Source organism: Lathamus discolor, chromosome 6 (genome assembly GCF_037157495.1).
Source record: "Lathamus discolor isolate bLatDis1 chromosome 6, bLatDis1.hap1, whole genome shotgun sequence".
NCBI classification, from domain to species: Eukaryota; Metazoa; Chordata; class Aves; order Psittaciformes; family Psittacidae; genus Lathamus; species Lathamus discolor.
This window is the reverse complement of record NC_088889.1, coordinates 85,670,143-85,694,007: the sequence shown is the minus strand read 5'-3', so window position 1 is coordinate 85,694,007 and position 23,865 is coordinate 85,670,143. Positions and strand designations below refer to the sequence as shown.

The 23,865-nt window shown below is 41.5% G+C and overlaps 1 protein-coding gene across 2 annotated transcripts in view; it reads right to left on the bottom strand.

Moving 5' to 3' along the window:
• Positions 1–1,738: 1,738 nt before the first annotated feature.
• FAM20C (FAM20C golgi associated secretory pathway kinase) overlaps positions 1,739–23,865 on the bottom strand; it is a 59,993-nt gene continuing 37,866 nt past the window's right edge. For both annotated transcript variants that reach the window (XM_065684407.1, XM_065684408.1), the window contains 7 exons: positions 16,045–16,137; positions 14,191–14,306; positions 6,244–6,424; positions 5,526–5,635; positions 3,869–3,950; positions 3,716–3,775; positions 1,739–2,911 (listed from right to left, as the gene is read on the bottom strand). In XM_065684407.1, coding sequence (XP_065540479.1) covers positions 2,659–2,911; positions 3,716–3,775; positions 3,869–3,950; positions 5,526–5,635; positions 6,244–6,424; positions 14,191–14,306; positions 16,045–16,137 — 895 coding nt within the window. In that variant the 3' untranslated portion in view covers positions 1,739–2,658. The remainder of the gene's footprint in view (positions 2,912–3,715; positions 3,776–3,868; positions 3,951–5,525; positions 5,636–6,243; positions 6,425–14,190; positions 14,307–16,044; positions 16,138–23,865) is intronic.

Sequence of the window (23,865 nt, the reverse complement as noted above, 5' to 3'; positions counted from 1 at the left end):
GAAGTATATTATCTATTTTTATCTGTTATTTATTGCGCATACTATATTTATTGTGCTGAACATATTATGCCCTGATAGACTACTGCAGATTTCTTGGTACATTATTGTCTAGGTGCTGTTGGTACACCCATTTGTCAAGATCTGGAGACAAACCAATTGGATTCTGACATTTATTTATATTCTTAGAGCAAATCTTTTTGTCTGGTAAATATGTAGGACTCCTAAAGAGATGTTACACCACATCATGCTAATCCTCCTTACCTCATGGATTACTGCCCTAATGCACAGTGACAGCCCTTTCAGAGCCGTCGTCTTGCACTGCAGTAACCTGCTGCCACACGTGCATGCTGAAGTGCATGACCTCTGCATGGCAAACCTGCTGTGCCCTCCCTACAAAGACCCCCAAGAACAAGCTGCTCCTGTCAAAGGCACCCTCAAATTGTACCTGCTGCCATTGTCTGTATCTGCTCCTCTCTGAGCTAAAAGGCTGCCAAGTGCTGCTTTCCACAAGAAAACCTCGTTTGCAGACCCAGAGCCTGCATCTGACCTGACCCCAGAAGGAGAAAGCAGAGCTGCACTGGGAAGGTGACTCTATAGCCCTTGTCTGCTGTCCTGGCACAACTTCAAAGCAAGAGAAAGCTGCACCTGCAGGAAAACCACTGCCAGGCATTGAGGATAAAGCAAGGATAATGTCACCCATGTCACCTTTTTACAATCCTGTGGTTTGGGGTTTTTTGGCTAATGGAAAGAGAGAGCTGCAGTGCAAGTGCTGCATTACAGAGAACATCATTACTACAACAGGTGGGCCTTGGAAAGTAAAAAAAAGCCATGAGATAACAGAAATTTTCCAAATTCATGGACAGTTGTATAACCTGAGACATTCTGTTGTCTTTGTATGCTACGTATGTGAGTCATAGGAATTTGAAATGGGCAGTAAAATACTAAAAGATGTATTATTTTAGTGATATCAACCCAAGAAGTAAATGAGATGATAGAGCAGCTTGTTCTCTCATTCATAATTTTAATATGCTGAAATGCCTACGTTTTAGTCTATCTGGCTACAAGCTTTTAAAGTATATGTTTATAAATCCCTGAGAAGACATAAGGTGAAACAAATTACAGTTTTGAATTATAGTTGTAACGAATATTGTCATAATAAATTCTCTCCTCACCCAAAAGATCGATGAGGGATTCCTTCTGTACCACACCATGTTTTCACAAGTCAAATGCAGCCACTTGTTCAATTTATAGCTTGCTTTTGGGCTGAAAGTCTCCACACGTATTACATAAACTCTGCTGAACATAATTCAAAACTATCTGGTTAAGAATGCCATGTTTCTAGATAATTTAGGCTGAGATTTTCTAGGTAGCACAAGGGATTTTCTACCCAAGTCAGAGGCAGTGATGTACCTAAATCCTCTGGGCAGCATGTCAAGCCATAATCTTTTCAAGGTGTTGCTCTACAGCTTGTTTCTACAGCTATAACTGCAAGAGGAAGGGATGCTGAAATGATAGTCAAAACAACGCTTTCGTAAGGAAGCTTAGCCATTTTCAACACATTAGTCCTTATCGGAGTTGTAATGTACATTGATCACCAATATCACTTTAGCTCCATTTGCTATTGCTACAAAAGGGGATGACAATTTAAACAACTGCTTCTGGAATATGTGGCTGGTGTGCATAGCCTTGCTCTGAACAAGATTTCCAGTGAAAAATTAATCCATTTAGACACAATGGCTACACATTTTGCCATATCTTTATTGCACTTTTACCACGTTGCAAACAATTCCACAAAAATGCTGCAAAAGTAAGCCTAGAGCTGCTGAAAGCAGCTTTTTACTCATATATGTATATATTTACACAAAACTATCAAAAGCAAAGTTGAAAAGTAGCAGCTTAGCTATGATAGTCTAGAAAGATAAAAGCTGCCACCTCCTTATGGACAAATAGTACAACTTGTCATTTTACATCACTTTGTAAAACCAACATTCAAGTATTCCTGTCAATGCACAATTAGTTAAATTCCCTTCTGGTAACCACTGTATTTATTATAATTATAATTATTATTATTATTATAATTATTATTTTTTTGCCTTTAAAAGTTCATAGTGCCTTAACCCTTTAAATGCTGAGTAGCTGGAGAAAATAAAAAGCATTCAATTCAAATAAGATACAGTGGATTAGAGCACTTAAAGGGTTAACACAAAATACTAAGTGGACTGTCACCACAAATAAAGTGTGAGTCACAAAACTATGCCGTCCCTCTCAGTTAAATTTGGTAGGTAGGTCTGGGGTTTCATAGATATACCATATATAAATACAAAATATTAAGTAAAGGCCTCCTTTCTATACAAAAAAGGACAGGAGGTGTTTTGCTATCAGACTGTTGCCTGTCAATGATCTGAGTATTTTCTGAATCTTTCCATAATCTCTCTTTAGGAACTAATGAAAAGCATCACATTAGACTTATTTTTCTTAATGAACTAATCCTTTGCAGAGTCTACGCTTTACCTACTTTGGGAACAATTATATCTCATTTCTGAATTCACTGAATTCACAAAATGGCATACACAGTCTTTTGCAAGACTCTTATTTATTTTTGTTTTCCTCTTTGAATCTTCTTTACTTGGCTGGTAAAAAAGTAGTCTTGCGATTTCACTACCTCTCAGTCGTAACAGTGTTAACATCAGTGTTAAAGTCATTTTCAACCACATTGTCATAACCATCCTTTTCTATACAGTCACTAACAGCCTTGAGGACAATTCGCAGCCGCCTGTCCATTGCCTCCAAGTGAGGCTGGTGGAGAATGGGAGCTATTTTATCTTTTAGTAAAGATTCCTTCATCAAGAGACTGAGTTTGTATTCCTCCTTGGCTAACAACTGTAATCGCAGATAGGTAGACTTCCTTATTCTAAGAGAAAAAAAGAGAAAAAAAATGCAAATTAGTGTTTTCCTCACTATTGATCTTGACAGGGCTAAAAGGCTTATAGTTAGCATAGCAGTAATAGTGTAAAAACCTTATTATGTGATCTGAAATGATGAGAACCAGGCACTGACACAGTCCTAATGAGCAGCTGGCACTGTCTTCTGGTCAGCGACCTCTAGTAGCCCTTTGAGGTGGAGAGGTTTTGAAGTACGGCTCTACAGCCAAGTACAGACAGCCTTCTTGTTCTTTGGCTGGGTACAGCACCAACTGCATCCAGAGCAGCATGCATATGAACATGTCCATCTTGGCAATAACACACATGGCACTGAGCTGGGGCACGGGAGACAGCAGTGGGGGATCCTGCTAGCTCACCTTGCAGAGACACCTAGAGCCCCCATAGACACAGAGCAAACCCTGTGTCCCAGCTGTGCTAAGCTGAAACTCTAATGTTACCTGAAAATCCTGGCCATGGGCACTGAGGAAAGCTGCTGTGAAGCACCTGAACAAGCTGGACTAAGCTTTGCCATTTGGGTTCCATGGGACATGTATTTTGTCTTAAAGCCTCTCTCACAGCAGCTCACAGCCATGCTCCTGCAAGGTCCTGATCTCAAAAAAACACTTAACCTACTAGTGATAATGCTAAGGGTCAGCTTGGGTCAGGGTCCCTGGGCAGGATCATAACATCTCTGCCTCTCCATGGTATGCAATGAAAGATTAACTTGAACGTTTGGGTCCTGTTAGTGGAAACAACTGTATAAAATAGGAAACAACTCCAGAGGTGAGGCGTACCTGCAGCACTGGTTTAAAGGCACCAATATGGAAAGTTCATCATGGGAATATTTTCCAAACCTATTCAAAGATAAGAGCAAGAACATGACAAAGGCTGTTTTAAAGACTAATTTCTTCCCCCCTCCCCCCAAAAAGATTATTAAAGGTGTTTACCCTCTTCCATTATCTAAGTGGATAATAAATGTGTCATTTCCAAACTTCTCAAAGGTTTCGTAGTGATGTCGATCCATGTTACCTATGGAATAAAGGGAGAAAAAAAAAGACCTTTCTCAATCTGGCTTGCTGCTGAGCCTGCAGGTCAGGGCAATACAAAAGCCATGGTTCAGGAAGAAGCCCAGAACCCCTTAAAGCTCGGTGGGGCGGAGAAAGCAACAGATCTACTGAGCTCATTTGCTCCTACTGTGGAAATCCCAAAGTGTTTGATAGTGGAAAATGGGCTGTTATGCCTCTGGAAGCTTTTCAAGCTCTCTGAAGCTTTTATACTTAAGTTCTAGAGGACTTATCAGAAGACAAAGCCGACCTTCCCACCTTCCAGCAACCCCTCCTAGGGTATGCCAAGGAAATCCCTCTCAAGTACGATGGCATCTCAACTGTTTAGGGAGCCTGGTCATCCATAAGGTAGCTATGTCCTAAGCCAGCAGAGCTTCACTGGTGAAAATGAGCCCTGCTGCTCCAGCCGTGGGTCAGTATGGTGTGGAAAGCAGGCACGGTACACATACTTGATGTGAGGCTTAGCTTAGGGAGAGGAAAACACATCCTTCAAGCAGGGATGTTAATCCATAATACTGTATTAATATTATTGCTTGCCAATATTGTATTAAACTTCTTGAACCACAACTAACATCTTGGTTTTCCTCTAATAAGAACTTTGTCCAAAGTTCTGTCTGCCTGCAAAGCCAAAACAATGTTACGGCTCTTAACATGGATCAGGATGCTACTGCAGCGGTAGACCTGAACAGCTCTCTTTGGGCACCCATGACAGGCAGACATGTGATCTGCTTTTTAAGGTCAATGTGAAGAGAACTGGCACCAAGCTATGAATGGTGAGGGTCTTGAGCCACTTAGAGATGCCACATATGGCTCCTGAGCTGTGATTTGACCTCTCCTGCTGCTGCCTATTGCAGAAATCTCAGTATTGGCAATGGCCAAGGATATGTCCATGCTGACATGTGTCCAAGTATCAAGTATGTATGTTGGCTTCTTACAGGTTATAATTGCATCAGAACAGGTTGTGTATTAGAATGTCTTGATGTTAACCACTAAGTAGGTTTTGAATAGGTCACTATTACCTGCTTGTTAATAATGTATTTTATTCCAATCAGGTTAATAAACAGAAAAAAACCTTCCTGATACATACCAGAGTTGCTTTTGTGACAAAGCAACATCTCTTGTATTTTTTTCCCCTTTGACAGTTTATAGAGCAAACAGCAGTGAATACTACTGCAGGCTGAAAACAATATGCCAATAATGAATAGACTTTGCATATACATTCAGGAGCTCTACACTACAATGGTAAAGCACTCACTAAAGCAAACTATGAAGCCCTTAATTGCTGTGAAGGAGACTAGCCTGACCTGCCCTCATCATAACTCTGCATTTCTGAACATCTCTGTTCCTTTAATCTGCACTGATGGGAATACATAACCATGTAAATCTGCATTTTCTCATAATCACCTAGAAGAGCATATACAGTAAATTCAGCTTCAACCATGCTTTAGTAAAATGCTGAGCTATGCAGAGCGCTGTAGAAAGAAATAGTTCTTATTCTAATCAAATGTTGCATTTAATTTTTGAAAGAGATGAAACATACCCATTAGGAAATCAAAAACTGTCATATCCATTATATCCAGAATTCTGGTCCCACTGTCATATGGGGGTGTTTGTTTAACCTCTTCACAGTAATCTGGATCAACTTCCCATCTGGAAAAGCCAATGTTTTGATATTTTTTGTGACATACAAAGCTTACTGAGTATTCAAAAAAATGTTATTTTGCAAACATCTAGTTGTATCATATTCGATTGAGGACAGGGTCAAGTAGCAGCAGCAAATTTTGAAGGCTGCTTCCAGTAATGCAGGCAACTGACAAAGACTGACTGATGAAAAAGGAAGAAAATCACAAGACTCAAAACTATCTGGCTAATAGCTTCAAGATTTAGGAAACCAGCTGCACCATCAGTCATATGATGAAAACATCTGAGACTTTTGTTTAGGGCTGCTGATAGCAGTGAATCTTTCTCCCTCTTATAGGACTTAGGCAGGTCCCGTTGCATCCTGTCAAAGCCACTGGAGATATCTGTCTCACAAGGGAATTATGTCATTGAAGGTCCTTTCAGGTTCAGGACCATAAGCTGGAGCTCCTTGCAAGTGTAAGTACTCTGCTCCTTCCCAGAAGCTGGACCAGGTGAAGAAATGCAGATGCTCTCCTAAGCCTCAATGCTTTAGACCAGGCTAAGGCAGGAACTGCTGCACTGTTGTATTTCCCCATTGCCCTTTGCAGCTGGCAAACCCTTTGCTCACCACTACTCACTCTGCTTTCTTGCGCTTGTGGTAGGAACGTCTCCAAGGGTTTCTCCAGGTTTTCCTCTTAGCTAAAGACAAATCAGGCAGGAAAGCAGCCAGGGACCCTTCGATCTGATCCGGTTTTCCACACAGGGCATGCTCTGTTGAGCAGTAGTAGGAGCATTCCCCATAGAAGCAGATGTTGTTGGCTGGAAAATAAAAGAGTTTTAAAGCCTATGCTTAAATTAGTGTGCAAGAATTCATAAAAGCGCTGATGTTTGTATGGCCAGAAATAAATTTCAGACCCAAAACCCTGCTACCACACATAGTTTTCTTCCACTGAAACCACTAGAAAGACATTCATTTCAGTGGCTGGGATCATACCCTATGCTGAGCTCTCTCTGACTATTTCCAGTCTATTTACATTCCAAAAAAACAAATGTAGGGGTTTGGTTTTTTTTCATCCTTTCCCTTTTCCTTTCATTTTCCCAGACTGATACATCCTTTGGGAATATTTTTCCTGCCAGGCTGGAACCCCAAATCCCACAGCTGACCAAGTGGCACGTGCCCAAAATTAAGTCACCTTTCGAAACCTTGGCTCATTTAGGACAGACAACAATGTTTCATTCATTTACTTGCTGGTATGAGAAGAGCTGGCAGTTTTACTAAGGAGAATTATTTACCATGAAGGCTCATGTGGGGGTATGTGTGGAAGGTGGAAATAGCACAGATGTAATTCTGTCAGCACGCATCCCAAACACAAATTTCTTCCTCCACACATCACGTTACTCCAACAACCACACAAAAAGAACTTGCAGCAGGTTTTGGAGCATGTGTTACTTTAAAATCTCCCCAAAGTTGCCACCACATATTTCTGTACCAACAGGAACAGCCACTTCTTTACAAGAACACCCTTCCCATGTGAATTCACTGGTGGTGGGAGAGATCAGCTCATCCCCCAATCCCAACGCTGGAATATGAACAAGAATAGGAGCACACCGCTGATCTTCTTGTCAGTGTGCTACAACTCCTTTGGCATTGCTTTATGCACATAAAATGTCATCAGAGGAAGACTGTGCCTTTTCCTTATGGTTATGCATGAAGCTGAGAAGTCACATTGCTTTCTAATTCCCCACAAGGCCTCTAAATTCAAATACTGCTTCTGAGCTGATCTCCCTTTGGGCAGGCTCAGCATAAATGAGGCAGGAAGGGCTGGTGAATTTTCTGCCTGCCACAGGAGACCCATGGCTTGGAGAGGTAAACTGGTGGGGTTTCATCGCAGCAATGCCCTGCACCACATCACCCTGTACATCACTGTGATGTCCCCCCCCACCCCAGACCTGACCTGTGGCCAGCAAAGTGCCTGGTGGAGATGGTACACTGCTGGTGGGCAATGCAAAGGAGACAATGAGTCAAAAGGACAGGGAGCAAGACTGGCCCCAGTGCTCTGGAGATCACAGAAGGGAAGGAGAAGCACAGCAAAGGGCTGCAATCGGGGAAGGAGGAGCAGGAGAACATGGAAAAACTATAAGGTCTTGTGATGTTTTTGATTATATTAATTAGCTGCATTATCTGGGACTGACTGCTGAGCATAGAATTACTATAATTGGACTATAAGACTGATGTGTTACTTCTAGACAGTTTGTCTCAGCTTTTCATTTCCAAGCCTCTATTGATGGCTATCAGATTTGTCCATTAAACTGTGATTACTTTACTGTGGAGACAGCCTTTTCAAATCCCTTTGCTGTGACTGACTCACAAGGACCACCCATCTATCTGTGCTCAGGAACAACTCCAACCTAAACTGTATATTTACATTCACAGGGTTGGCTCATACCAGTTAAATATATCCTGACTCAGTCCAGAAATACTTACCCTGTGGTCAAAAACCTTGTTGACAATTACTAAAAGAAAAGCATTTCAGGAAAGAAAATGAAGAACACAAATTACAAAAGGAAGGAAGGGAGCACTCAGCATGACTGTACTTCTAATTTTGTAATTTAAAGTGTTTTAGCATGCAGAATATCCTTAAAAATTATTTCAAAAGCTTTTCATTACATACAAGGCATACTTAGTCCCTTAACATTTTAATTAAAAGAACAGTCGTTTGAGACTTCTCATGAGCTAAGAAGTGACCATGTCCTTGGCCAATAAGTCACTTGGCCATTTCCTATGAACCCCAACACGAGTCTTGTTGCTGCTCATCACATAATACACCTAATAATGTCTAAACAGAAACCCCACTCATTTTTCATTTGAAGTAATTCAGTAATACAGATCTCTGAAGTTTTGAGACCTTTTTACAAATTGCATGCAGAAAAAAAACAATCACAGTTAGGGAAACGGGCTGGAAGAGATTCTGGAGGCCTCTGGTCCAAGCTACAGCTTCAGGACAGCTTTTCCAGGTTAAAAACCACCTGAAGCCTTCAGTTCATCAGATGCACGAGCTCCAGGACCATCTCAGTGGCTCTCCTTCAGACTTGCTCATTTTAAAATCAGGTGTAAAGTCAACATCTAGACAAACCCAACCTAACGCAAGCTCTTGGCGCTCTGCCCTGCGCTTTATAACCTCTCATGGGTTTCCTTTTCAAAAGTGCTATCACAGCATAGACTTGGCATAGCTTTTGCAAGGCTAACACAGGTGCCTCAACTCCACCTTTGATCATCCAGGCAAAAACCAGGAGGGCTTCAAGACTCCTCTGAACCTCTTCCATAATTCATGATGAAAGCAAAGAGTTGTCCAAGCATTGCAGGCAGCACTGCCAGCTACAGATGGCCTGCAAACGGGAGGATCATACCGGACCTTCAAGACGGCTGGGATATTCTCAGCCAGTAAAAACTGGGGAAAACCATCTGTGACTTATACTCTTAGAAGAAGTGATTGCAGACAAAGTATTTCAAGGGGTGCCAGGCTGCCATAAGGGATGATTTATAAGAAAACACATACAAATGCTGCTTGCTGCAGGTTAGCACAGAAGAGTTAGGAAATATAGAGCTCCCTTGTTTTTCAGGTGGTGGGAAGGGCTCTCCCTTGCGCTTCAGTGAGGGTTTATGCTTTCACTGAATTGAAGCTGCTTGTGCTTCAGTTCAGCTGTGTCAGCATCACCCGCTCATCTGTGGAGGGAGGGAACCCATGCAGATTTATCTTGATCACCTGAGACAATTTCTCTTCCCAGGTTTCTATGACCTGGCTTCCACCTGGCAGCTGGAAGCCAATGCTGGGTTATCTGCGACCATAACCAGCAATGCCCCTCGCATGCTATCGCAGCCTCTGCTGCTCACTATGTAAATCTGACCTTTCAAAAAAGGAATTATATTAAACACAGCATTTTGCACAGTGGGAAGATAAATACCGTGTTTAATAGTTTGCTTCTGACTTTAACATTAGGAAGAATGAAGCCCTGCTTCATATTGTCAACAAAAGCAACTGGGACTAATCATTTGACAGTAATCACACATTTGTATCCAGATGAATCTTCAGGAAGGCTCTGGGGCTCTTGCAGTGATGGCATTCGCTGCTGCAGTGACACGGCCAGCATGTGTGCTGCCTGTACCATGCCGGGCCGTTCATTCCTACTCCTGCTGGGCTCCTCTAGCTATTGATTTTCCCACAGAGCCCCCATTGCCTGCAACGGGAGTCCAGTCCTCCAAGCTACGGTAAAATGTGTCTTGTCATTAAGACAGCAAACTTGCTGTAAAACCACAAATGTATTTCTAAGTGAGCAGTTACTTTCAATGGCAAAGCTTTTTCTGCCAGCTGTTACTCTCCCTGTGGTCCCAGACCTGTGGTACTTACTCTCCACTGTTCCCATCCGATTTCTTGGGGTAGTGGAGGTGAAAGGATGCTGCATCTCAAGTTTCTATTAAAGAAATTAATTGCTTTGATTGATACAGAATAGGCAGCTTGATATGTCTATCCTAGTTCTTCTATACAGGCAGTGAGACGAAGTAGCCTGAATTCTCTGGGGAAATATTCATTTTTAAGGTTTCTCAAAAAAACAGACAAAAAAAAGGTACCAAATATAGAAAAGCATAGTTCTCATTTAAGACTTCAAGGTGCAGTAGCAAGTCTCTTTGAAGCCCTAAGTAGGTGACCCACATTCTGCACAGCAGGCTGAGGGTGAAATTACAGCTACAGACACAAGCTCAGTGCTGCACCAGCAAATCCACGCTGAGAGCAGGGTTTGGCCTTTGGAAGGCAAAAGTAAGAGGGAAAGGGGAAATGAGTTCTACTAGAGTGTGGTCTTTCTCCTCCCATTAAAATTGCCCAGCCCCTATGGTCTTCTCTCATCAAGCAGAGGTGTTTCTGTACATACCCTCTTCCTAAGAACACCTGCAAAAGAAGCAACTGCTAGAAATTTGTGCTCCTGCAGAGCAAGTAGAAACAGCAACAGCAGCAATGCTGGCAAACCAGAAAGGAGGGATGTTCATACATGCTGAAATGTGCAAATTTGCAGCATGCAAACTCCTGCTTCATTAAAAAATGAAACTGTTTCCCCAAAGCACTAGAGAGGCCAGAGAATACGAAGCAGCGTTTTAAATGTCTGATTTTCATCATCTGAAAATGAATGGATGCAATTCGTAACAAAATCCACGCAAAAATCATGGTCTGGTGATTGAAACTCCAGCTAATTGCAACAATTAAAAACCAGAGTGTCTGTGTACTCATCTGCACATTTTCTGTGTGTCATCCTGATAGCTGAACAATAACTCTTCTCAGGAAGAAAAGGAACAAATGGAGATACCTTAAAGCAAATCACTTGGCAGAGCAATTCTTTTATTGAGATTTGCATGACTGTTAACAGGACATTCAGCAAGCTTGTGCAATTGGAGAACTGGAAAGAACCCTGAATATTTACTAAAGCAATGCATGAAAAGATCTTTCTCTTACCTGCCCAAAATAATAGGTAATTCAGAATTGCTATTGTTTGCTGAGAGGGAAAAAAATCCATAATCCCTTGGAATTGGTTACTATGAACAAAAACATAGTGCCTACTAGCTGTGTAACATTGATTTCTTTAAGCTGCTGCCTCAATTACTTCCAAAACTAAGGCTGACATGATTAATATGTCTCTTTTTTCCTAGCAAATTACCATTCATTTGTAAGAGTAGCAGGGCTACTGCAGTCTGCCCTGCTGCAAAGGACGTAAAATTAATTTCAATAATTACTGACCTAATTCCATTTCTCATGTTTAGTCCAAACTGCCTGGAAGTGCACTTTTCTGCAATCTGCTTTCTCTCTGATTGCAGTCTAATGCATCAACTGACCTGCCCATTCACAGCCATTTCCACTTTCCAGTGGAAGAAAGGATGCTGCTCTACAACATGCTTTGAAGCTACAACTGCCTGCAGCTTCCTGGCCCTGATTTCCATTCTGGATGGGACAAGAGAGGTGGCCCAGGTGTTGAAATGCAGTGAGGCTTCTTCCAGTATGTTGCCATGCTGGTCCAGGGAGTAACACAGTGTACTGATGACCATCATCAATATTCACCTTCTGAGGGTTTCCACTGCAAGCAGTGGTCTCCCAGTCCAATGGGAGGAGCTTTCTGCAAAATCCATCATATTTGGTGCTCCTTGGCTGCATGGAGATAGATACATTGGCAGCAGGCCCCATGTATCCCCGTGATCATTGTCACTGAGCACCTCTGGGGATGGAGGTACAGAGACCCAGCCACCTGAAAGGGACTCCCAGAGTGGCCTCAATAGCTTAATGTGGGTGCACAGACCTGCAAGCATCTATAGCTTTGTAACCAGTTCTCCCCCAAAATTAACTGAATTTGCTGTCCCTCATCTACCAGAGGGAACAAGTCAGCCTCTTCCAGTCTTCCCCCTGCTCCCTCTCCATCTTCACCTTCCCAGGCCATGGGGCTCATCCTAGCACCCTCCTCTTCCTTTTTCTACCCTCAATCTGCTGCTTGAGCTGCCTGCTAGGTTATGAATTTGTTTCTAAATGCTTAATTTAGGAACGTTATTGCTTCTTCATTAAGCATCAATTAATGCCTGCCTTTTAAGGTCAGTACGAAATACAAGACAGAGGTTGGGCATATATTAATGAGAATCTGACTAATTATATTAGGGACTTGTAAAGAAGAACTCTGACAAGTAACCAACATGATTTAAGCAAAGTATATTGATTCAGGAAATGTAAAATTGAAAGAAAAATTAATTACTTAAGTGTTTTGTTCTCCAAAAAAGCCTGATTAGCTAATTAAATATTTTAATTAAATTTATCTGAGGCTTCTAAATAAATCTGAATAAAGGATTATGCTTGGATCATCCCCTGGATGTCTGGAATTTCATAATTACAAGATAAAGATCTTCATCCAAACCAACAGCCTTAACTCTGCGTTGCTCTGGCTGCTGTAAGCTGCTCAGTACTTGAGTACAGTTTTTTACTTCTCAGATATCATTCAACTTCACCCCTAAGTCTTGATATATAAGCTGGGAAGACTAAAAAGCCAGCAAACCTAGTAATCCATGTCTTACTAGCTAAAACAGGAGTAAAATGGCTTATATTTCAAATGAGCCAAAGTACCTTGTGTGCATAAAGTTACAAGATTTTTTTTTGCCTTGTTTTGTGTGTGATTGTTTGCCTACAAAACCCCAAGCAAACGCCTTCATCACGTACTGTCACCACAACTGTACATGTAAAATTGGAGCACTCATAACACAGGGTAAGATGAAGCCTTTTGTAATTATGTAACGTATTTTACAAGTGAAGTTACTGGAATAAATAACTGCCTGCTCAACTGTGTCCTGCACAGCTGAACATCAATATGAAGCTAAAAGTAACAGCCATAATAATGACTTTATTGGTGATCACACAAGTGTGATAAACATTTTAAAAGTGAAAGCTCTGGTTTCTGGCTAACAGCAACAAACTACAGTTACATCAGGAGAAACTGTAATTAAGTCTTTGGACCTTGACTTAGGGATAAATAGCTTCTGGCCAATCACACACAGTACGAGGGAGAGATCTCCAGAGATTTCTGCTCCAGATTGCCAGTTACACAAGTCACAGCCTGAGTTCAGCAAAGCACATTTGCACACAGCTGAAATAATATGAGTTGAACTCACTGGAACATAGCTGCATGCTTTAAATTGTATGTTTCCCTATGTATGCTTTCTCTAAGAAGATACTTAAGCATGCGTTTTTCTGCCTTAACTCAGACCCTTAATTTCTCCACCTCTGCTAAACAGAGACAATGTCACTTTCTCCCACCCTTTGCCCATCTTTATCTATTCTAGTTGTGTATTCCGGTGAGCTGGGCAGGGTTTTACCCTGTGTTTGTAAAATCCCCACCATGTGGAGCTACATCCTTGGCTAGGGCCACAAGATGTGAAAGAATGAAGAATAATAGATAGTGGTGCTGCTTCCTGGGGTCAGCCCGCAAAACAAGAACAAGGACTGGGAACAATTCAGGTTATTCCTACCCTGGCCTCTACCCAGTGGAGAATTCGAGCTGGAAGCAGGATATCTTACACATCTATTTGCTTGGGTTTTTTTCACACTCCTGTTGTAAAGAAACCTGAAGTACATGACTTTGAGAAAATTGGGTTTTGGTCCTCCAGTCAGAACAAGAAATAAATGCATCTGACCAACAGAAGTGATAGATCACATTGCAGTAGGAAAAAAAACTTCAAATAACTAATGGGTTAAGTAATAAGGTTTGGGGTAAACTGAGAGTAACAGAAGAAATTGCTTTAGAAATTGCTCTACATAAAACATTTGTTGAATACATTGCTTTTGTGAACATAAAAGCCTGTCTCCATGGATAATTTGTCAAGGGGAAAAGGCATTCAATTCAAAACAATAAAGTCTTCTTTGTAGGCTGTGTCTCCACATTTATTTTTATTCAAAGGTCTAGAAGACAGTTCTATTAGAAATATCTGAGCAATTAAGCAATCTACACATCGCTCCCTTAAGTGCGTGTTCAGCAGGATAGAAAGAATATAGTGTTATTTTGAAGACTACCTGGTGAGATGAAAAATGTTCTCCACAGCTTCTTGTCACGAGTAACATCTCGTATTTCTCGCGTCATGTTAACCAGTCTACCTGCAACTGGTGGCACACGACGGAAATCCAGGATCCTGGAAGAGAAAGAAAAGAGGTAGTTTATGTAAAGGATTAAACTGTAATGATAGTGATGGTTTTTAGGAAGGCTCATTACACTCTGAAGGGACATTTAGCTGTGGTCTTCAAGGAGTAAAAAACCCATCAGCTTTAAACCAGATAATCCTTTGTATAATATATTACAAATTATGTCCTGAATATGATTAGCTCTGACTTGCCTACATAGTATGGAGAAGATGCAAAATACAGAAGAGTATGAGGACACACTGTTCCATGAAAAAGGTGAAGGTACATAAAATTCCAGATAGTAGAAACTTCTTTTTTTGACTTTGTGCTACTTCAAGATTGTTATAATATGCACTTTGCTCACCACAAGCGACTTGAAGAATTCAGCCTCTTTCTTCCATAAACTGCATCTACTTTTTTCTTTTCTGACAGTCTTAGTAATTGATGTATTTGTTTCTGCTCCTCTCTGTTTTAATACCCTTATACCAACCTAAACAATCTTCCTGAGACCAAAGATTTTCCTGCTGGCAAAGGCTGAGTGAGGAGCCTTTTTCTACTCCAAACTTCCCTGCCTTAGGAGATTAAAAACTCCCTACAAAGCATTGCTATTAGATACAGTAAAAGAGTAAAATCCCCATACAAAGCCTTGCCACAGGTGGTATTTCTATATCCACTGTCTGCTGGTAAGATTTTCTACATTGGGTAGCAACTGCTTTTTCTGCTTAGTGTGTGGATATTTGACATTCCTTCTTGTAGGAACTCCATTAATGTTTTTTTCCTACAGCACCATCTGCTTAAAATGGCAATATAACATGTAAAGCAGAAGGGATCAACACCAAGGTCAACAGCAATAAAGTATGGAAGATCCTTGAAGAATCAGACCAGCATGGCTCGTAATGGCAAACCTACCCTGAGTCAGCTGCTGATAGTTTTCCTCATCCTAACCATCAACCCAGAAGGCAGCAATACTACCCCCCAAATAATCTGTGGCCCTGAAGCTTCAAGCTTTTGAAAGGATATCTCTTGGCGCTTCAGAGTGTGAAAGATGCTTCAGTTCTAACAGCCTGTGAAATGGCATGGTTTCTACCCATAGTGTTCATACTTCATCATTAATTCCCACTCCTAATCCAGGCAGGCTGAGGGGACTGAAGTCTCTTGCCAGTCTTGGGGTATTCACTATACCCTGCACTACCTCTGCCCAAGGGGACATTTTCAGCTAATAGGAGTACGGGATGACTACCATTGTCCTCTCCTTCCCACTGTCTTGTGGCCTGCTCCTGATATGGGACAGCCCTAGCTTTTTGCTGTGAAACCAGACCTCCCTCCCTATCTCAATTATTCCTCTCTGAATACTTACACCATTCCCCCTGTCTTGCTTGGATTTGCATGCCCTGGAGCTAATTGGGGTGAGCCAGACTCCCATTACACTTACGTGACATATTCTGTGGGAGATGGGTCCTCTCCATACGCACTTCAAGATCACAGGGGAAATACATTTCTTGTCTTCCCTTCAATATAATTTCTTTTTGAGAAGTACTTATTGCCAGGTTTCTCATTCCCAAAGCAAGTCACACTTCCTAATAATCAATCTACCCTTTCATCAACTGCCATTTCATTTATTCATAGCATTTGCCCACATTTGTTTCAGTTTCCCCTCTTTTAAAAGTAATTCAGTTATAGGGCTGGCCAAGTTCAGAAACTTATCACAATATTTCCACTTTTCTTTTAATGCAAATCCGCTTTACTTGCCTGTCCAAATGAAATGCTGCTATTTCTGCATTATGTCTTTCATAGTCTGAGAAATAAAAAAAGTCTGGTGGGGTTTCTTGTTCTCTGGTTTGTCTGCAAAGGAAAACAAGGAAAGTGTTTTAATGAAGGGTTAGCATTTCTAAGGAGTAGTAGTCATTAGCATGTTATTCAGGAGTTCAGTATTGTTTGCTTAGTGGAAGGCCTTTAAATACATCATGTGTGCATATTTGCCATGTAGCCTTCATTTTATCTTCTTTTTAAAACTACTGTAACAAAAAATAGGAATTCAAGACTTGTACACGCAGGCCGCTGTCACAAAGCTATTCCACTCAAGACTCTTTGTTCTCTTTAACAAGATCTGCTTTATCACTCTCAAACATTTCATTAGTGATAGCGGTGAAGACAATGTCATTTCATTAAATTACCAGTAACTGTAATTATGAAATTTCCAAAAGTAATAACATTTTGCTTTCATTTTTGGCAGCCATGCAGCTCTGATCTAAAATATGGCTCTCCCTTTGTATTAGGAGAGCCAAAAGTGACATGTTTTTCTTATTTCAGAAGAAATGGGATCATTGCAGTTTGACGGCCACGACACATGTCATGTTTCAAAGAACATTAACAAGACCATGCTCCAGAGAGGATGAAGAATTTGTTGTTTCTTCAGTTTGAGAACCAATAAAATATGTCATTCTGATGGAAATAGAAAGGCTAAGGATACAATACTGAATGCCATGGAAAATAGAAAGCTCTGCATAACAGACAAGCAAACCTGTCTCACTTTAGGCAATTTCCAGTTCTGATGGCTTTTTTGTTTTAATGGAGCACAAGTCATGAAGTTGACCAGTACAATGTCTGTGCCTCACCTCAACCTGCATCCTGCCCTATTTTGAAATCTTAAATGGGAGACAAGCACCACAAAGCTGTTCTGCGGAGCATCTGCAAGGGAGGACAGTTCTGCGGAAGAGGAAAATGAAGCTCTTTCTCATTCCCCACTGTCACAGGTGGCCAGCTGACAGCTTGTGCATCACCCATGCTATACACTTAAAACACAGCAATTAAAAGAGCTTCTGCACTGGAACTTTGTTGCCTGGAAGGCTTTGGGCTTGTTCAGAACTTGCTGGTTCAGAGCCCAAGCCTTCAAAGAATTTGCAGTAAGTCCTAATTATGGGGGTTGTTGGGAACCCAAAGCTCTGCTCACCCACCACCATGACTACCAGGACTGGTATCTGCCCAGGAGCCCCCCTGTATATCCACGTTGCTGAAGTAACTGGATAAGTCTTGTGTGTTTTGGCTTTATGAAGACTTTGCTATGCAACCATCAGGGTTTGAAAGGCTGACATCCTTTCTCAGATGTTCTTCTTTATATTAGTATCTTGGCAAGGTATTCTATCTCACCCTAAATGATGAACAAGTGCTATCATAGAAACAACATCAAGGTCCTTGACTTGCATCCAATGTAATTCAAGGTCAGAGGGACCTCCAACACCCCAGTGATGCTATAGCCAAAGTAGCACTGATCACTGTCATAGAAGTGTTCACAGAAGTGGCCAATACTTGGCAGAAGCCCCACTAGGATTCTGCTGCGGCTGCAAAGGGTTCACAAGGAGACAAGCTAAAAGTGAGCCTGGCATAAAATAAAACAGTTTGTTTTGTCTTCCTAATAAATGCAAAAATGGAAGAAGCTCACCCATAAAGAGAAACAGGGCAGAGCCAAAAACCTATGGCACATTACACAACACACCTTGCAACCAAGAAAAGAGATAGGAGAGCTGCAGCCTTGTTATGAATATACCCTTCAAAAATGAAGAAACAAGCCCTAAATATAAATTCAAAGGAAGGTATTAACATATCTCTGTTGGGCAGAAAATTCCACATTTGTCTGTAACTTTCCCTCCCCTTCAGATTTTAAAATATTCAATTACTTGAACAAATGAAAGAGAGAAAGATTCATCCGAAGCTTTTGCAAACTTTACACATATCAGCACAGCTAGTAAGTTACAGAAAATATTAATGATTAGGTAATCAATGCCATCTGCTTTTTATCTCCCAAAGACTTTAAACAAATCATGCTGTTCCTCTACAAGAAAATCTTGCTCCAGAAAATCAGACTTAAATAAGGGCTAGATCTCAGTCTTGCAAGCACAGCTATACCCCCAGCCCAGCTCCTTTGAGCTGCAAACTTGACATGCTGGGCAGTCAGTACATCACCTCCGGGATAGTCCGGTCTCTCTAATTTCACTTTTCTATTTGGTCCCTGCCACCCCCGGCAATGGCCGAAGATTTTATTCATTTGTGAGCAAGTACAGCTGTCCTGCAGGCTTAGACTTGTTTTGTACTTATTTCTCTCCTGTCATAATGCATTATTAAGTCATAGCACACCCTCCTAGAAAATCATGAACTTGATTGTCCTAAAACCTTGGGAAAGGAACACCAGATCCACAGTGCTACCCAGACAATGGAAATAGCAGTATTTTTTGAACCTGACTATACACCATGAAACAGATTCCCGAGATTCTCTGGTGCTTCAGGTGCTTGCCTCTACTTGTCTAGTCTCCATGGCCGATACCCACGGCAAACCAATATGGTACCCACTTTTCTGTGTCTTGGAAATATTGGGCTATTCTGCATGTAGTTAGGAAGGAGGATTTATCAAACTCCCAAACTGCTTTACATTTTTTATGTTCTTTTGCAAAGTTCTAACTAAGATGTAGCAGATCCAAACATGAAACCTTCTCCTGAAATAATCTTGAAAAACCCTTTCTGCTGACTTATTCCACATACACGGAACAGGAATCTTGTTGCTTGCATGTGACTTTAGCTGCTAAGTTTTATCTACACATACATTTATTGTTATTTGATGTCCACAACAGCACCTAAAGAGATTTGTTGGCAACTCCTTAGCCACAGTAAGCCGCTATACTGCCAGCAAACACTAAGACATGTCATGATTACAGCCTAAGGTGCACACTGAATTTAAAAAGCCACATGAGCCTAACACAGCTTTGACTCAATGGAATTAATGGACTGTTATCAGAATGCCTTTAACAGTGTTAAAAGAGCACCTACATCATCATCTATATTTTTCACTTTATCCAAATATGTTTATACATAATGTTATTCATCCCTGTTAAAAAGTTGCTATTTCTTCGTGTGTGCAATCTCATCAATGCATTGCCTGGTTTGGTGCTAATTCTTCCAATGATTTATTCTGATGCATATGTATAGACAGGTGGAAGACCAAATTCTGCTCTCAGCAACACGGATGTACAGTCAGCAAGTTACTCTGAACACAGTAACCAGCCCTTAGTCTCTAAGTGACAGGCTGGGAACAGGGCATGCACTCTGAGTCCCTTCCAGATCAAGTAAAGTATCTTATAAAACAACAATGGATGTGATCCACCCCCCAGCATGTTTTCAATCAGCATCGCATTTTACAGGGGAAACACCCCCCCCACCAACCCTCAAGTTATTTTGGTTTTACTACCTGATGGCTATTGAAGGTTAATAATAAAAAGCCATGAGTAATGAGGTATTTGAGCAAACAGACCAATATGCTGAACCCTCTGTAGAAGTGTATGCTCCTGAGGGCCAATAAATGAAAGCAAGGGTCAGAGCTCCCCAGTGCCAGCAGTAACATCTCACAACATGCAGGACACGGGTTCTGCGCAGGTTGCAGACAGTGGGAGAGGCTGGCAGCGGCTCTTATTTTGCAAACAGTTGGAATCTGGTGATCCTTTCTCTGGAGAAGGATTTGGCAGATATTTATAATGGCAGGCTGGGAAGCTCTGGAGGAGAGACAGATGGAGGTCTGTTGATACTGCACACAGTTAAAAATTACACAGTGGCACCAGACCAATTACAGCATGAGGAAAAGACAAATCAGCACGGTAACACTAGTAGAGGAGAAATAAGAGCTATGGGGAAATCAAACCCCTTAAAAATTTCCCCACCATGGCATAACTCAGAGAAAACACAGGAAGTAAGGAATGACTTTAAGCAGGACATAGACACGCTTGCATTGACACAAGACGAGGTGCAACTGTGATCTCATGTTGAGGCTACAAAAGCGACTCATGCTTACAAGTAGAAGAAATAAAGCTACTCTGATAAATGAACAGTCATGAATAAATCTGGTGAGCCAGCTCCATTCTAGCTATGGTTGGGACATGTTTTGGTGTTCGGTAGTATTTGGATAAACCAACGCGGTGATTTGTGTGCAGAAATAATTGCAAAGGCTCAAGCTTTTCTTAAATGTTTCTGTAAACATTTTTCTTCTCTTTTTTTTTTTTTTTGCCAATTACTTGATTCTGCCAAAGGCAACATTAATAATTTATTGGGGTTTAGTTTGGTTTGGGTTTTCTTTTCTGCCGTTTATAAACCTTATCACCAGGATGAGACTGCAGGCTCTGCAAGCTCTCTGGTGTTTCAGAAAACACTGTTATAGAAACTAAACCTTTAACAAAAATCTATATTTAGTTTCCAGGATCACTTGCATACACCTGCCTAAATTACCAGGATTAATACCCACCAGGGCTATGTATTACTTGAAAGAATCCTGCCTCACTGCCAGACTTCCTCTGCTCCAGAGGGGTCCTCTTATCTGTACAGCAGCCAAAAAGCTAGAAAATAGGGCAAACAGCCCAATCTGAGTTAAGTGTTATCCTGACAGACACATGCTGTCTTCCTGTGCCGCAGTCCAGAGATATTTCAGAGATACCTTTTGTGTCAAATGCGGGTACCTTAACTAATGAACAGACGTGCTGCTGATTTGAAAACAGCTCCTTTTAAATAGGTTGTGCTCCTGTTCCGACACGTAATCAGGGGAATCAGCCACAGGGATTACGGATGATTATGGATCACAACAACAAGCTTTTTCTGCAGCAGGAAGCAGGTTTGCTTGGGTTAGGCAATTTTGCAGGCGGTGACCCTGACCCCTCTGGCCAGGGAAATTTGGGAGCAGAAAAACCACTAAGAGACACAACAGGCCAATAAGGGATGGCAATTGCACTGGCAGGGACAGGACCAACATTGGTAAGAGTATAATGTGGCTATCAGAACAGGCAACTGGAGACCACCTGAGTCTACCCACAGCTACAGGTTGCTATTCTTCTTTGGAAAGCAGTTTTCCTCCCTTTCCATGGAGTATTTAAGATGTTTAAATACCTGTCCTGGAGCTGAATTGCAGGCTCAACAGTTAATATACAGTGTTACCTAAATGCTAAGGTATAGTTAATACAAGACTAAAAGACTGCCACTCAACAGTGAGCTGCTGTTTCAATTACTCTATGGGGACTTGGGGACTTCTCGCATTTGGAACCACCATGGTAGAGCTTTGTAGGCAGCCCCTTGCTCTGGCAAACAACTGAAGCACAGATGTTCCATCAAGTCTGGAGAGCCTTTCTTCCAACACAGACAGGCATGAAATCTCCCCAGCCTCGCCTGTGAGCTTTTTCTTCGTACTAGTCGAAAGCTTAGACTGAAAGTCCAGTGTCTGCTTGCAAGATTTTCTGCTCCCCCCACCCCAACACTTACATCAAGTTGGATTGTGCGGCAGCGGGATCTAGAGTGCCCTGAGATAATCTAAAGCTTATTATTCTAAGTGAAAGAGGCAGCCTGTGGAAAATAAAACCATGTCTCCAAGGCAGCTGCAGACCTTAGGAGGGTGCTTAGATTTTGCATGCAGAGTTGTATCATCCAGGAAGGCTTTCTGTGAGTTTGCCACCAGTTTGAACAGGTGGGAAAAAATGCCACTTAAATTTATAATATGTTTTAGTGGCTTAGTAAGTCCTTAGGAAGATAAATGATATTGCTAATGCAGCTACAACTACAGTAGCAAGGGTATCTGGTGCCTATTTCTGACTCCATAAGGAGTCTTGGCAGCTGATGGTTTTGGCTTTATCAAAGCATTCTGCTACAAAGAGCACTCCCAGGAACGATACGAGCTGTTTACAAGAGCAGAATGCAGGCCAGCAAATGAGCGGCCAATCCATGAATGCAAAGACATGCAATTTAAGTGGTACAGAAAGGATGTTTGGCCCATTTAATCGCTATCACTGAAATGACAATATGTGCCTCTGCAGGATATTCCGGCTTCTCCCATTAAAGTAGCAGTTCTGCAGCTAGAAAAAAAAGAGAAAATATTTACAGTGGCACAAAGACAGAAATTCGCACGGGGATGTGATAGCAATAGGAATAATTAGCAAACCGCCAAAAGGATAAATACCAAGATCATGCTGTTGCATGCCAGCCCCGGAGTGCTCTTCTCCTGATCAGATGAAGAGAGCTTGACAACAGCACATGCTCAAGGACCAGTTAGCTTAATATGAATCATAAACTTCTGATGAAGAGAATGACAATAAGCTTCGAAAAAAGCGTTTTTATATATAACTATCTTGTTACCTGGCACAGGAGGACAGTGAGGGGAAGAGGGAGAGAAAATCCACAGGGAAGCAGCTTATTAAGGTGGTTTTCTTTCCATTTAGGAGTCAAAAAAACAGTCAGGAGGTCACCTAAACCTATCCCTGGTCCCAGGGCAAGATCAGCTAGACCTAAACCATTCTTGACAGATGTTGTTATAACACGATCTTCAAAATGTCCTTCACAATCCCATAGCTACAGCCTTCTCCTCCTTATCCCCACGTGCTGGCCTTACTCCTCTGCTAATTTCCAGTCTCAGTTTTTCTCCTCACTCCATGATCAAGGGAAAACCACGACCGTAAGACCTGCCGCCGTTGATGTGAGTGCCTTTCTGAGGAAGGAACATAAGCAATAGACATGCCAGAACAACTGACTCCCATTCCTGAAACAAGCATCTCCAAGCCAAGACCTGGGAATTAAGCCTTAATACCTTTAGAATGCAGATTCTTCAGCTCATAGGCCCTTTCTTTACTATGGACAATTCATTTATTTTTAATTAATTAAAAACCCAACCAATCCAAAGCTTTGAAAGCCTACTTTAGGCTTTCCCCTTAAAACCAGCACTGTTTTGAGAAGACAATGAAGCAACCTCTGATTTCTGTAGGTAGATTAGGGCATCTGCAAAAAGGTTGTGCAAAACCAGTCCCTTGTTTGGAGGAGCACCAGGGAAAGGTTCCTGACATCTCACACAGATGTATATGCATGTGCATGTGTATGTATATGTGCGTATATATATACATATATAGAAAAACAGATTTTCACCTGAGCAAAACATGAGTTACCACTCCTGACTACACAAGCAGATACAATATGAAGGGATGAATAATCAGGGTAACTAATATGCCCCAAGAATATGAAATATTTATTTTATTCTGCACTAAAATAATAATAAAAACAGACGTTTTCCTCCTCTCTGGGGCTTTTCTGTCCCTTCGAGTGATCTGAATTTGGTATTAATATTGCAAAATGTACCCTCTCTATACCGTTGCCTTCACTGACATTGTGCTGGCAGTAAAGCCAAGGCATAATCTCACCAATCATCATTTCATTGTCTACCAGCACAGAATAGCTCTTTTTTCCATTCACTCTTTTGTGCTTTCAGATACATAAGACATGAAGAGAATCTTTGATCAGCACAAACCACATAAAGAATTTGATCAACTGGGAAAATTTCCTTCAGCAATTCAGAATATTACTTCCAGCTCTGCCCAGTAAGTAGCTGCCTGTCACCATAGGAAAAACAAATGGGAAAAAAATACCAGTGTAAGCACATTTGTCAGGATGTCTTCCTCACCCATGCTTTTCAGCGTGACAGCCAGCGGTCCCCTTCCTGCTCCCAGGGGACATAGCTAAAGAGAGGGGGTCCCTGTGCTAGGGACTGCACTCTCAGCCTAGTCAGAT